Genomic DNA, 15157 nt, shown 5'->3' with positions numbered 1-15157 from the left:
GTCATATCTTATTACGTAATGTCATATCATTATGTTGTGAGGTTTTGTCATGCCATGCTATGTAATGCTGTGTCATGTCATGTTGTGTTGTGGTCATGTTTCATAATCTTTTGTCGCGTTGTCGTGTCATTTCATGTCATGTTGTGTTGTAAAATGCCATGTCATGCTCTATAATGTTGTGTCATGTTGTATGTCGCATCATGTAATATCTTATCATGTCATTATGTTGTGAGGTTTTGTCATGCCATGCTATGTAATGCTGTGTCATGTCATGTCGTGTTGTGGTCATGTTTCATAATTTATGGTCGTGTTGTCGTGTCATGTCATGTCATGATGTATTGTGTAATGCCATTTCATGCTACGTAATGTTGTGTCATGTTGTATGTCGCATCATGTCATATCTTATTATGTAATGTCATCATTATGTTGGGATGTTATGTCATGCCATGCTATGTAATGTTGTGTCATGTCATGTCGTGTTGTGGTCATGTTTCATAATCTTTTGTCGTATTGTCATGTGTTATGTCATGGCATGTTGTGTTGTGTAATGCCATGTCATGCTCTATAATGTTGTCATGTCGTATGTCGCATCATGTCATATTTTATTATGTAATGTCATATTATGTTGTCAGGTTATGTCATGTCATGTTACGTAATGTTGCGCCATGCCGTATGTCGCATCATGTAATATCTTATCATGTCATTATGTTGTGAAGTTATGTCATGCCATGCTATGTAATGTTGTGTCATTTAATGTCATGTTGTGATGTTTCATAATCTTTTGTCATGTTGTCATGTGTCATGTAATGTCATTATGTAATATGTTGCGTCAGGTCATGTCATGTTGTGTTGTGTAATGCCATGTCATGCTACGTAATGTTGTGTCATGTCGTATGTCGCGTCATGTCATGTCTTGTTATGTATGTTGTCATGTGTTGTGTCATGTCATGCCATGTGGTTATGTTGTCTTATGCCATGTTATGTAATGTACTGTCATGTTATGCCACGTCATGCTATGTTTTGTTGTGCCATGTTATATTTTTATATTATGTAATGTCATGTCATGTATTAGAGGATTGCTTTATGTCCTCTGACTCCCTTTCCTTATACAAAGACATGCATAAGGCTGGTGTTTTATATATGTACAGTCTTCATAATGGTAATTACTGTGATTATCTTTTGTTAATTTATTTTTGAGGCAAAAGAACTGGTCCGGACCTCTGTGTCCTCACAGTCGTCTACGGCGATGCCGCTGTGCACAGAGTGGTTTTAATGCCACGATGCATTTGTCCTCTAACGCAATAAGTTCGGATAAAAAGCCTGCGATCTCATCACGCTCCAAATCAAGCAAAGCGCTTGCATCAGGCGTCAATTACAGCTGAGCAGGACGCAATTTAACGCCGTGAGACTGCAAAATGATAGAACGGAGTGAGGATAAACGGGACAGAAACCGATTAGAAGCAAAGTAATGTTCATCAACCTTCATGGTGCCCTGTGTGCCTCAGTATTCAGCGTGGTGCATAAGAATTCACTCCCTTACACTTTAGCACAGTTTGTACTCAGCTGTTTGGGATTTTATGTCAGGAATCTACAGAGAATATATACATAATACTCAAGTGTGTGGGAATAAATACAATCCATTTTCTAAGGTGTTCAATAGGAAGGAGATCTTCTTCTCCAACCGGAATCTGCTTCCCAATTTGTGGTAAAAATTTAAGGAAAAATTACATATAATCAGGAAAATCAGGTGTCCCAGTACTTTTGTCAGTATAGTCCATACTGTTTTAAAACCTTTTTATATCTATTACATATCTGGGCAGTTATTGTTATTATTATGAAGATGACACAAATCGTGTTCGATTAGTACCCACATTTATTGTTCATGATTTTAATACACAACCTGGAGTACATTCAACAGTTCTAGATGAAAGCTGACCAAAATAATTCCACGCTGTCAGTTATAATAAGATGTTTTCATATCTACTTTCGCTTATTCGTCTTCACAGTCATTATTTAACTTCTTCGTCATTCTTCCTGGTGTTGCTTTGATTTTCTTTGCTGAAGGGTTTATTGATTATTAGCTGTGATTATGTCTTAGTTTTTGTTGCCATCTAGTGTGTGTTTGCTGTTATTCGGTTTTTAAGTTTCACTTTATATCGAAATGTAACTGGCCAATAGCAAATTTTACAAATTGTGTTTGAGTTACTGTGACGTAATCAATATATATAATATTTAAATCAATATAATCAGATGTATGTACTTAAACAAACCAGAAATTCCATCCAATTTTGTATTTACATCCAGTGATCAATCTGAAAATCTGCAGTAGCTGCAATATAATTGTGTTTTTGTTTACCGACGCTTGTGCGACTTTGCATGTCTTTTCATGACGCTTTACTAGTTCTAATCAGCGATGACGATTACCTGCACTGAAATCAATTCTGATTTCGGTTGATTCTATACTTAAAGGTCGTTTAGTGGATAAGACGGCCTTTATTTGAAGGTTGTGAGTTCTAATCCCTGCACAATTAAGCTATACAACAACAAAAAAAATTGGGATAGCCTCCAGGTGATGAGATTTTTTATTTATTTATGTATTTATTTTTGATGCATATGCGATTTTCATTGTATATTTATTCGTTTCATATTTTTGTTATTTTTATTTACTATTTTTATGCTTTGAACGTGCTTCGAGATCTAACTTTTAACGGCGGTATATAAAATAAAGGTGATTATTATCATTATATTTTATATATAATTTTATTCTGAGAGTTAAAGTCAGTGGTAAAGGCTTTAGACTTGATTTGAAGGTTGTGAGTTCTAATCCCTCCTTATTTATTTTCCCCATTTTTACTTTTACAGGCGGTATATCAAATAAAAGAGCGGACCGCCAGGGGGCGCTGTACTGCTGTGCGAGGAGACTATAGTGTGTGAACGTAGATAAATAACTTTCTTGTAAACAGAGTTCGTCTCGAAAATTTCTGATACCAATGATGAAGTTGGACACTGCGTATCAAACAATGAATTACACTGTCCGATATCTTGAATAATAACCACCCAGTTTGGAGCACAAACCATTCAATTTTAATTTGTACAACAAAACAACGATGACGTTTCCTTTTCCCCCCTCCATTAAATACCACAGCATGTATTCCGTACCTCAGAAAGACAATCAAAGCACAGAGTAATCATGTGAAATCAATTCATACTTGAATAGTTCTTTCAACTTGGCAACACGGTGAAGTAGTGCAAGACCTTCTGTGTGTGTGTGTGTGTGTGTGTGTGTGTGTGTAGCTGTTACCTGGCAACGCTTTCACATTATTAAAAGACTCATCAAAATCGAAACGTTTGCTAGTCTTTGTCACATTGAAAATCCAAGGAGACTTCCATCGATTTTATTCATACGACCGAGCAGCTATTGGGTTAAGGGCCTTGCTCAAGGGCCCAGAACTGGCAGCTTTTGGTGCGGCTGCGATTCCATGCCACCTCTCCTATTACGGAATGCTCTTTGGAAATATAACCGTGTACCAAAGGAATCTCAAATTCAACTATTCTCATTTAATAAATGAATAATGTTGTTTTTATACAGAAAACTGCCCCAAACGAAATACAAGTAATAATGTGTATTTTTAATAATCTTCTATCAGCCATGACGAGTTTGCTTCTACAGTATTGTCCCAGAGATATAATCTAGGATCGAAAGTTTTTTAGCAAGCGATGCTGAATCGACATGGCTGCTCATGAGCGGCGAACGCCGCGGCACGTCTTTAGCGTTCCGATCGATCGACATGTCCGTGTTTTTCATATACATCGCTTATTGGAGTTAGCTGGAAACAAAGCGAACACGGATGATGTTTTTTTTCCGACCGCCTGTGTAGCTCAGCCTCGAAAAACGCCATAATCACGAGCTAATTCGAAGAGATTATGTGTAAGTAAAGGAGGCTCAGAGCTACTTAGAGCTGGAGACTAGCATTGTGCAAACTGCATGTCTGAGTCATTACACACTTGATGTTTTCTACTCGGAGCGGACGCTGGTGTGGCATGATATCGGACCTTCGTTATGCCGAGGCACAGAGTGAATCAGCTCCGAGCCGCAGAGTTATGCTACGTCATTTTTTATGCGATACGAAGAACCGAGTCGCTTTGACAGAGTGGAAAAAAACCACGAAATCGGCAGCGATTCAGACGCCGTCTAGACGTCTCCGTTAGCACAACGCTCGCATCAGCTGTAGCTTGTATCAATAGAAAATTTTTTACAGTGCGACTCTGATCATAAACTTAGGGACTGTGTACATTTATTATTCGATTTTATTACTGATTATTATCTTTATCGAGAATGTTTTTAGACCTCACCGTCCTGCGCCACTCAATCTTCTCAATAACAGGCTGCTTAAATACGACCGCCTGCAATTTATAATGATCGTCAGTTGAAGGTTAGACACTACGGGTAGAGAAACATATTTTTAAATGTTTAAATCTATTAAAACTCTGCATTCAGAAAAAAATACGACGATCAAAACTCAGAAATGTGTTCATTTCAACAATACGGTTTGCGGCGAAGCGAATTCCGTGAAGCTCCACCCACTTCTTGGAATCGCGTCATTTCCTTAAAAAGCTTGTTTCATGATATGTATCAGTATATCATTATGTTAGTTTGGGGTCATAAATGTCAATCAAATTTAAGTTACAATGCTTTAACACCATAATGTCCACATGATCCATCAGTAGCTTCATCCAACATTCTGGCTTTGGTTTGAGAAGTTCATACTGTGTGCTTTTGAAATGGGAGTGATAGGAAATGTGAGTCTTTACACGTCCTCTTCCGTTGATGAAATCCTCTTTAAGGATTGGGATGTTAGACTGTAAATATTGTGCATTGTAGGGCATCGTTCATATTTGGTATCGCGAGATTCTGATTACTACACATTATGTTATTAAACGAATAGGGAAAATGGATGAATATTAAATCAAGCGAAAACGAATGAATACATGGACCAACGTGCGTTCTTATCACTTACAGTGTCTTGCCTTGCTTCTACACCACATTGCTTTTTTATCTCATGGTCTTTCGCTGCTTTACACCACACACTTCAAAAAAATCTTTCTTTTTCACGCCTTCCTGAAGCAAACAGCAGCAGTGAAACACTTCAGCAAAAATTAAACGCCTGCTGCAACCGTTTAGCCCAAGTGTTGACCCCAGCTCTACTTATAGACTAGTTCTACAAGCAACACTCAAACACAAATTCACTGCCAGCAATTAAAGACACATACATCGAGGCTCCGATGATCATAAATTACATCATTTTAGACAAAAGAAGTTATATTTCAGACCTAACCGTAATAACACTCTTTAGATATTGATATTGATCAGTGTTAGCCAGCGTCTCTCTTTTAATCCCGAAGGGTTAAAGGAAGCTCTGTTCTCTGCTCGTCCATACGGCCTCCCTGGACCTTCAACAGCAAGGAGAAGAAATCTTCGTCATCCATAGGCCCTGGTGCTTTGCTACGCTGCTCCTCTAAACGGCCCTGCGCCTGGCACAGAGAAACAAAGTCAGTGTACTGTGGGTGCTTACAGACGTCTCAGAAAAATCAACACTGTGAAATATCTTCTTCAGTGAACACACACGTATCTGACCTTTATACGTTTATTAATATTTTCCAAAATAATGAAATTACTTCTAGTATTATATGATTTGTTGGGGAAAGAAACTTGTCCTTGCCCCATTAAGAGAGAGAAAGAAAGAAAGAAAGAAAGAAAGAAAGAAAGAAAGAAAGAAAGAAAGAAAGAAAGAAAGAAGAAAAGAAGGAAAGAAAAATTAACAAACAAAAACAAACAACTTTTAGTACTTTTTACTTTTTTAAGAAAGAAAGAAAGAAAGAAAGAAAGAAAGAAAGAAAGAAAACAAACAAACAAATGAACAAACAAATAATACAAAATGTACAAATTTCCTTGATCAATTAAAGCTTCTGAAAGAAAGAAAGAAAGAAAGAAAGAAAGAAAGAAAGAAAGAAAGAAAGAAAGAAAGAAAGAAAGAAACTTGTACTTTTCCCATTAGAACTAAAAAGAAAAGAAAGAAAGAAAGAAAGAAAGAAAGAAAGAAAGAAAGAAAGAAAGAAAGAAAGAAAGAAAGGAAAACAAATGAACAAAATATAAAAACAAACAACTTTTCTTGACCAATTAAAGGTTCTGAAAGAAAGAAAGAAAGAAACTTGTACTTGCCCCATTAAGACTAAGAAAGAAAGAAAGAAAGAAAGAAAGAAAGAAAGAAAGAAAGAAAGAAAGAAAGAAGAAAAGAAGGAAAGAAAAACCAACAAAGAAAAACAAACAACTTTTAGTACTTTTTACTTTTTTAAGAAAGAAAGAAAGAAAAAGAAAAACAAACAAACAAATGAACAAACAAATAATAAAAAATTAACAAATTTCCTTGACCAATTAAAGCTTCTGAAAGAAAGAAAGAAAGAAAGAAAGAAAGAAAGAAAGAAAGAAAGAAACTTGTACTTTTCCCATTAGAACTAAAAAGAAAAGAAAGAAAGAAAGAAAGAAAGAAAGAAAACAAACGAACAAAATATAAAAACAAACAACTTTTTCTTGACCAATTAAAGGTTCTGGAAGAAAGAAAGAAAGAAACTTGTACTTGCCCCATTAAGACTAAGACTAAGACTAAGAAAGAAAGAAAGAAAGAAAGAAAGAAAGAAAGAAAGAAAGAAAAGAAAGAAAGAAAGAAAGAAAGAAAGAAAGAAAGAAAGAAAGAAAGAAAGAAAGAAAGAAAGAAAGAAAGAAAGAAAGAAAGAAAGAAAGAAAGAAAACAAACGAACAAACAAATATATATATAAAAAACAAAACTTTTCTTGACCAATTAAAGGTTCTGGAAGAAAGAAAGAAAGAAACTTGTACTTGCCCCATTAAGACTAAGAAAGAAAGAAAGAAAGAAAGAAGAAAGAAAGAAAGAAAGAAAGAAAGAAAGAAAGAAAGAAAGAAAGAAAACAAACGAACAAACAAATATATATATATATAAAAAAAAAAAACTTTCCTTGACCAAGTTAGGGTTTTAAAGGTAAGAAAGAAAGAAACCTGTACTTGCCCTATAAGCACTTTTGCACTTCTTACTTATCTCCTTTTGTTTTTAAAGTTTAGATCAACACATTCACACTCAGAAGCTGAAGAACAACACAATGAATGTTTATGCTCAGTGTCTAAGTGGAGGACGTACTTGTGAGGTCAGGATCATGTTATAAAGCTCCTCTTTTGCTGCTGGTTTGGGAGCAGTCTGGCCGAACTCCATCACCTTCCAGCTGCTTCTCCTGGATTTGGGTCTGGGCTGTGAGAAGCTCGCAGGGGCGCTGGAGGGGCGGCGAGACTCCTGAGACAGAGGCACGGGGGTTTCTGGGGAAGTGCTCTGAAAATCAGCACGCTGGTCGTCCAGCCTTCGAGCCTGAGAGGTGGCCACGAAATCAAAGAACTCCTCCTTCTGCAGCGATGTCATGGATGAGAAGACCACTATTTGAAAAAGAGGACGTGAGTATAAATTAATAAGAATAAGTAAGAATTGATAAAAAGTCCACTCTGTGGTAGGGGACACTAAAAGTCACTTTATAGAAAGTGAAAGTTACTAGTAAAATTAAATCTCCAGATCCATAAATTTGATGATAAAGAATGAAAATGAAAAAAAGCAGAAGAAAGTATAGACTGCAGTACAGCAAGTCATAGTATTACACAGTACTGTGCTGTTAAAAATATTTGCCCCCTTCCTGTTTTTCTTTTTTAATTTTTTGCATATTTGTCACACTTAAATGATTCAGATCATCGAGCAAATTTTAATGTTACAAATAAAGTAAATACAAAATGCAGTTTTTAAATTATGATATCATTTAATAAGGGGAAAAAACTGTCCAAACCTGCAGAGGCCCTATGCGAAAAAGTTACTGTAACGTAATAGTAACTTAATAACTGCAATCAACAATTTGCAAAAACTGGCAGTCTGACTTTCAAATCTCAGTGGAGGAATTTTGTCCCACTCTTCATAGCAGAATTGCTTTAATTTAGACACATTGGAGGATTTTCGAATAAAGAACGGCCTGTTTAAGGTCATTTTGTCACAGCAGATTTAACTCCAGACTTTGACTAAACCACCCAAAAAACCTTCATTTAGTCGTTTTTAGGCCAATCAGAGTTGGACTTGCTGGTGTGCAACGGATCATTTTCCTGCCGCGTAACTTAAGTGCGTTAGAGATTGAGGTCATGAACTAATAGAAGTTAAATGTGACTTATATGCAAAATATCAGGAAGCGGCAAATATTTGTTCACAGCACTGTAAAACAGTACCAGATATAGAAACACTATAATTAACCGTAATCAATTCTGGTAATATTCTGGAAAATCTAAAAAACTGTAGTAAATTTACACTTTACAATGAATAACCTACAATAATAGCAAACATTACAACATTGTAGTAATAATACAGTCATAATAACAACAAAGCAATGAAAAGAAAAGAATACTAGTAATTAGAAAAGTAGAGGAAAAGTAGAAGAAAGTATACTTTGAAAAGGAAGCGTACAGCAAGTGGTAACTCTATGCAGTATAATAGAGTAACATTTTAGTAAATTGCAACATAAGAACATTGTAATAACAATATAAAAATAGTAATAACAAAAGAAATACAAGTGACGCTAGTGACGAGTCATAAACATGCGTAAATAACAAAAAAGCTGAAGAAAGTATAATAGGAAGGAAAGAACTACTTTTAAAGAGTAATGCAACCTTAATTAAAAAAAAAGGAAAATCTTAAACGCTATAAAAAATTATAATAAATAGAAACAATTCAACAAACAAACGAATGAATTCTGTAGAGAATTTGAAACCTGTAGTAAAAGTAATAACAAGTAGAAACTAACAACAAAGCAGCGAAAATGAAGAAACGCTTGTGAAACGTTACAAAACGTGAATTCCACAAAAAGTAGAAAAAATATATTTGGACAAGGAAGAGTATAGTAAGTGGGAGCGCTATGTAATATAATATTTAAATAGTAACATAACTTTGTAAAAAGGACCAACCTATAAAATAGTAGTAACAGTAAAATAATTTTAAATGCTATAATTATTACAAACATAATTTAAAAACATGAAAATTTTGTAGCAACAATAGTAACAAGAAAGCGGTTAAAATACAGGAAAAATGCTAGTGACGAAAAAAAAAAAGTAAACATAAAAAGTAGTCCAAAGTATAATTGGACATAGAAGACTATAGTAATTGATGGCTCTATATAGTTTAATAGACTAACATTATAAATAATAATGTAACCTTATAGAAAAGGCCACGCTATAATATAATAGTAAGAGTATAACAAATAATACACTATATTTACTGTAAAAAGTTCTACTAATATTCTAAAGAATTGGAAATCATAGTAAAGGTAAAATAATTTTAGTAAACGATAACACATGAGAACATTGTAGTAACAATACAGTATCAGGAATAATAGTGACAATAAAAACAAAGGAATGTTATTGGCGAGAACCTGACAATCACGTGTGAATAACAGAAAGGTACATGAAGGTATAATTGGACAAAGAGGTGGTAGCTGTATGTAGTGTAATAAAGTTTTAGTAAACACAACCTTATAGAAAAAATCATGCTATAAAAATGTAGTAATAATTTGAAATTCTATCATTAAACTACAGTAGGTTTTGGTAATATTCTTTAGAACATTAAATCTTTAATCAGTAACGATCCACAAGCCTACAGTATTAGTAACAATATAAAGTAATAGAAAAACTAAGCAGTAAAAGATAACCTAGTGATGAGAAAGTTAGCAAATGTGTGAAAGATTAAAAAGAAGTAGAAACTATAGTAGTTAGGAAGGGTATAGCTAGGTATAAACTAGGGTCCATGAGCTAAAGTTGGTCAGTGGTGACCTTCGATTTTTATATATGTATATATGAGAAGAAAGTAAAAAAACAAAACAAAAAAATGCTTCTATTATAGATCTTTATTTCTAATTTAACATTTTATGTTTTTTATTATTAATATTTTTAAGATGAAAAACTTTTACTTCAAAGTTAACTTATCCCAATTCGAAAAAAATCGAAAATAACAACCAGTTTCATGTCAACGATTAGCGGTCACTGATATTACAATTGTAAATTTTATTGCTTACAGCTTGAATAGCTGTACAGGGTGCTAATCTCTATTTTACTAGAAATGGGATCGTTTCTACTGTTTTTATTGTATTATACGTTTCACTGATTTCTAAATCTGCATTAGTGAACCAGATTACAGAGATATGCTCGATATTTATTTATTTAGAAATACAAAAATCCCAGTTTATCAAAAAAACAAAAAACGCGATAAACGGACGCCACCCCAAAAAATGCTATTTTTAAGTATACGGTATCATACTGTATTAACATTTTACTTCATTTTCTAATGAATAATTATATTTTTATTAATAAATTTCATTATTTCAACATAAAACTCCATAAAAAACAATTCCCTATAAGTTGTTTGGTCTATGTGCCCAGAAAATCAGCCAAATTAGTTATGTGACAAATGCAATTCCGCGATAACCCGGGGGGCGCCAGATTCGAACCGAGGTAAAGCGGGGGATTACTGTATCATGGAATCATAAATGAGGGTCATTTTAATTTTAATATAATACAGTTTTGTATAATGCGACGTTTACCTTAGGGCCCTCAGCCCTCATTTAAGTTTGATTATTGGCACTTCGTAGCACAAATCTTTCTCTATATAGTATAATAGACATATATATATATATTGCACCTTATATAATAATAAAGTAACATTTTAAATAATTCTGTAACTCCAGAAAGTTCAACACTATGAGAAATACAATATAATCAATAGAACCACCTGTAATTAACTGTAACAAACGCTTGTAATATTCTAGAGAATTTGAAACCACAGTCTTTGATTGTTGAAGAGTTCAGTACCATGACGTACTAATAGTGTATCTTCTAAAGTACTGGAATTGTAAGTAAATTGGATTCTGGCTCTTTAACTTCCTCACCTTTGTGGGTGTGGCGTGGGGTTCCAGGCTCCGAGTGGCATCTCCGGCGTGGCTGCAGTGTGAAGGAGCAACGCTGGTCGTTGAGACGGCGACCCTCCTGCAAGGCGCAAAGCAGCTCGTACAGAGCATCCGGGGAATCTGGGGATAATCTGCGGACCTACAGATTATCACAACACAGGGATCAAATTTATCGAAAAAGTGAATATATTCATTTATGATTTCTATCCTAAATCTGTAAATTTTCATGATGCTGCTTCGTTTCGTCTGTACGTTGATAGAAGCGGAAAAGAAATCTAATTTTGACCTCTAAATCTTGTTTTAATGTATGTAAATACAATAGAAATGTAATTATACTGCATGAACTAGGGCGTGATTATTATGTATATTAAACAGTATACTGTATACGTGTCAGTCTTGAACAGTTTTGTTCTATTGATGATCTATTATTCTGTTGTTCGTACTCAAATTGGACTAATTTCAGAACAAAATTCGCGAATGAACAAACCAGTAATGTTTTAACTAACCAAAAATGGTGTTTGCTAGGAAGTTGCCTTGTAAAGGTCATACAAGGGTAAACAATATAGTACACTGAGAGTATCACAATGTGTCATATGAAAGACAAGGAAATGATCAGTTTGTAATGTAACATTTTTCCAGACTGGTAATATCATATGATGTAAAAAATACTTTAAAAAAGTTAAACTTTCACCTGAAATAAGCTCCACCTATAACTGGAGCCCAGCAGGTCACAAGGTTTACTACTAAGAGTTGGGGTCAGGTCAGGAAAAGCATGTCGTTGTGTTCTTTGTTCGCACATGCAGGGTCTAAAAATTTCAAGTTGCTCCTTAAAACACAATTCAGAAAGCATAATCAGCTGTTCTTGAAGGACATTACCTTTAGCTGAGCATCTTCAGGACTGAGTCGGTCTCTGGGGCGGAGATGTGCTGAAGGCTGAGTATCATCAGCAGGTGACTCTGCTTTAGACAATGCGTCCGTCTTCAGTCCCTGCATCTCCCCTTCTACCTTCTCCATCCTTAATAAAGGTCCTGTTTGGACATTACTCACATCTGCATTCTCATCTGTTTCCCTCGTTCCCTCCATCTTTCGGTTTCCAGAACCCGACCCTTCTTTTTGCTGATTTTCCAGTTCCTCCCGAGTGATAGTTACGTGCACGGGTTCACCTCCTTCCACATTTTTAGAATCTGTACTTTCCACCGAGTCCTCCATGGCTTCCTTTTTCACTCTCAGGACGCCTTTCCCTCTCGTGGAGCTATGTGCGAAATCGTCCTGCTCGTCCCCTTCCTCAATGATGACCAGTGGCTCCAGCTGCTCCTCCATCGGGATCGGACCTTTGACCTCCACACAGTCCATGTCAGAGTGCACTGGTATGTCCTTCAGTCATCCAGCGGATATGGAAACTCTAAACTTAATTTATGAAAGTATAGGGAGTACTTATTTTTGTAAAAATATACTTAACAGGGTAATTCTAATACACGACTGGGATTTGTTTGGCAATCGGGAATATTTGCAGAGTCGCTTGGTAAAAACAGTTCTAATTTGTTTACTTCATGGAGCACCGCTCTAGATCCTACTGAAAAATGTTAAGCTGACAGCAGCAAAAAGGGAAAAAAAAACCCATGACCATTGCACAACCCACTCGTAACTGTTACACGCTACAGAAAGAGAGAACACGAGCAAAATGAATTCAGGAAAGTTAATTATTGACTGACTGTGTATTATAGGAGGTCTGGAATAGAATGTTATCTCATATAAGAAGTGGATTTAGAAAAAAAATTGTCAAACACAATGAAAGTTCCATGAGGGCCTCTTACCGTTTTCCAGCCCTTGAAATGTTGAAAAAGCGTCGTGTAGACTGTGTCTCGTGGGCGGCCCTCATTGGCTTCGCCTTTTGCCGCCAAACGAAAATAGATGCTTCATATTAAATTCACACTTGCGAGTTTTCCTTCCGAAAACGAATCTAATTAAATAGCTATGCGCCGATGTGCTGGCAGGTTCAGAGTTTCGTACTCGGGCTGCTTTTTTTTTTTCTGACTTTCTTCCTCTTCCTTACTCTGCTTCAACCCACCCCTATAGACTTGGTCAATAACGTTACAAAACTTGAGTAACCTGAGTCTCGTTGTGTGTGTGTGAACCGCCCGAAAGCATAAGACCTGATGCAGCCTGATGCATAAGTTCACCTAAGGCTCTATAGCAGGCTTTCAAAAGAATGTGATGATTTACATGTATCGAGTTTAGTTTTGCTCTTGCTTTTGACAGCTCGCTTTGCAAGTTGAAACTAGCAGCCCGTTTGCTCAATACAAGAAAAAAAAAAAAACTTGTGGTTTTGCACCACTTCCTGTTGTCTGCCAGCAAAAAAACAAGAAGTGCACGACTCGGTTTAAGAATGTGCGAGGATAAAACAGTACTGGAAATGTGTCATGGCAACGCTTTTATAGATTAACTGTGTCTGTAGCTACGACTTCTGCTGACTTGATCGTTTTAGAATAGACAATGTGAACTGATTTGACAATGTATTTTATCTCCATATTAAAGGCTTCGCTGAGGCTTAGTTGCAATCAGAAGCCTAATTAGATGTTTTAATTAGATCTCTCGTTCATTCTGATTGGTCAGAACCTTTCTGGTTTTCTGTAACAGCAGTCTATAATACACATGAAATGGTTAATATTAATGTATTCTCAGAGACTTGTACAAAAATTAATACATTTCAATGTTAATTATCAAAGAAAATTTTTGAATGTAACTGTAACCTGATAAAGACATTATGAATGTTTATAAAGCAGGAATGACTCAAACCCGGACCTTAATATAATACCATCCGTTATTATATCCGCTGGATATAAATAGGAAATTCAGATTTGACTATATATGTTAGTGCTTCTAAGTTTATTCCTAATAAACGAGTTAGTGGCGACTGTGACGAGGAAAATTTCCTGAGATGTTAAGAGGAAGAAACCTTGAGAGGAACCAGACTCAAAAAAGAACGCATCCTCATCAACGTGGCACCGAATGTCCATTCGCTACAGTTCGATCATTGTTGATGTTTGCAGTTCAATAATGGGTCCTTTGCAGCAGACTGTTGATATTAATGAGAGTCCTCATAGTTCTTGACTTGCTCGGTAACTTCAAGGCTCTTCAGGCTGTCCATGTATTAATCCTCCTCAGCTGCACAGAGTGGTGTCCAAAAAGTTCTGGTCCTAAAATGAGCTTCTTCACTCCACGGGAACACTTCCCCTGTTCCTGAAGAGGCAACTTCAAGCTTCGACATGTGTCGAGGCTGTGATTAGTTTGGAGGAGGGATAAATTCTTGTCATTTTTCTCATGATTGCAATTCGGCTTACGGTCAGCAGGGGTTTAAAAATGACCAACCGTCCCTTTAAACACGAGCGGAAATCAATAAAATTGATCAAAAACACTATGACGATAGAATTGGACTGTAATTATTAGCAAAAGTCAATACTTCTTAATGACGTCCACACGTCTCTGCACTGTTATAGCCTTTATATTTATTCACTGTACATATGCTTACATATCTATCTATCTATCTATCTATCTATCTATCTATCTATCTATCTATCTATCTATCTATCTATAAATGGTTTAGGGCTGCAGTTTGCACAAACAGTTCTGCACCTATCACCGCACACCTCAGCAATGATGGATCTGTAATGAATTGACATTCGGTGTCATTTAGATGAGGACGGTTCCCTTTCTGGTTCCTCATACTATTTCAGGGAGTTTTTCTTCGTCACTGTCGCACATGTCTCACTCTTTCTGGTTAAACTTATACGCACTGAGGTCGTAAATGCAAATTTTATAACATATTTATCTCTGTAAAACTTTGGGTACAGTGTGTATAATAAATACATTATTGTTGCATATTGTTGGCACTTCCACCTCTTTGATATTTACCTCCAGTGGTGTGTGTGTGTGTGTGTGTGTGTGTGTGTGTGTGTGTGTGTGTGTGTGCACTAATATGTGCATTACATTACAGTGTAATATATGCAATAATACCGTTAGAATCTTATATTTTATATTATATATATTTACATTATAATTATTCTATCCTATGAGAGAACCCTATCGCTAGAGGACACCAGTGTGAGTGTGT

At 35.7% G+C, this 15157-nt stretch overlaps 1 protein-coding gene across 2 annotated transcripts; it reads right to left on the bottom strand.

The window, feature by feature from the left end:
• Positions 1-1855: 1855 nt before the first annotated feature.
• On the bottom strand, positions 1856-13664 carry LOC124375537 (G-protein-signaling modulator 2). Of its 2 annotated transcripts, none has more exons than XM_046833987.1 (5): positions 12861-13664; positions 11923-12448; positions 11029-11185; positions 7212-7498; positions 1856-5532 (listed from the first exon to the last, which is right to left on the bottom strand). In XM_046833987.1, exons 2-5 carry the CDS (start codon positions 12397-12399, stop codon positions 5392-5394), a joined length of 1062 nt encoding a protein of 353 aa, XP_046689943.1. In that variant the 5' UTR covers positions 12400-12448; positions 12861-13664; the 3' UTR covers positions 1856-5391. The 2 variants fall into 2 exon arrangements, with proteins under 2 accessions (XP_046689943.1, XP_046689942.1); XM_046833986.1 differs by having other exon boundaries at positions 11923-12453; positions 12861-13662.
• Between the last annotated feature and the right edge of the window lie 1493 nt (positions 13665-15157).

This window comes from Silurus meridionalis, chromosome 21 (assembly GCF_014805685.1).
Source record: "Silurus meridionalis isolate SWU-2019-XX chromosome 21, ASM1480568v1, whole genome shotgun sequence".
In the NCBI taxonomy this organism is placed as follows: Eukaryota; Metazoa; Chordata; class Actinopteri; order Siluriformes; family Siluridae; genus Silurus; species Silurus meridionalis.
The sequence above is the reverse complement of the archived record's forward strand: the minus strand, read 5'-3'. Positions and strand labels throughout refer to the sequence as shown.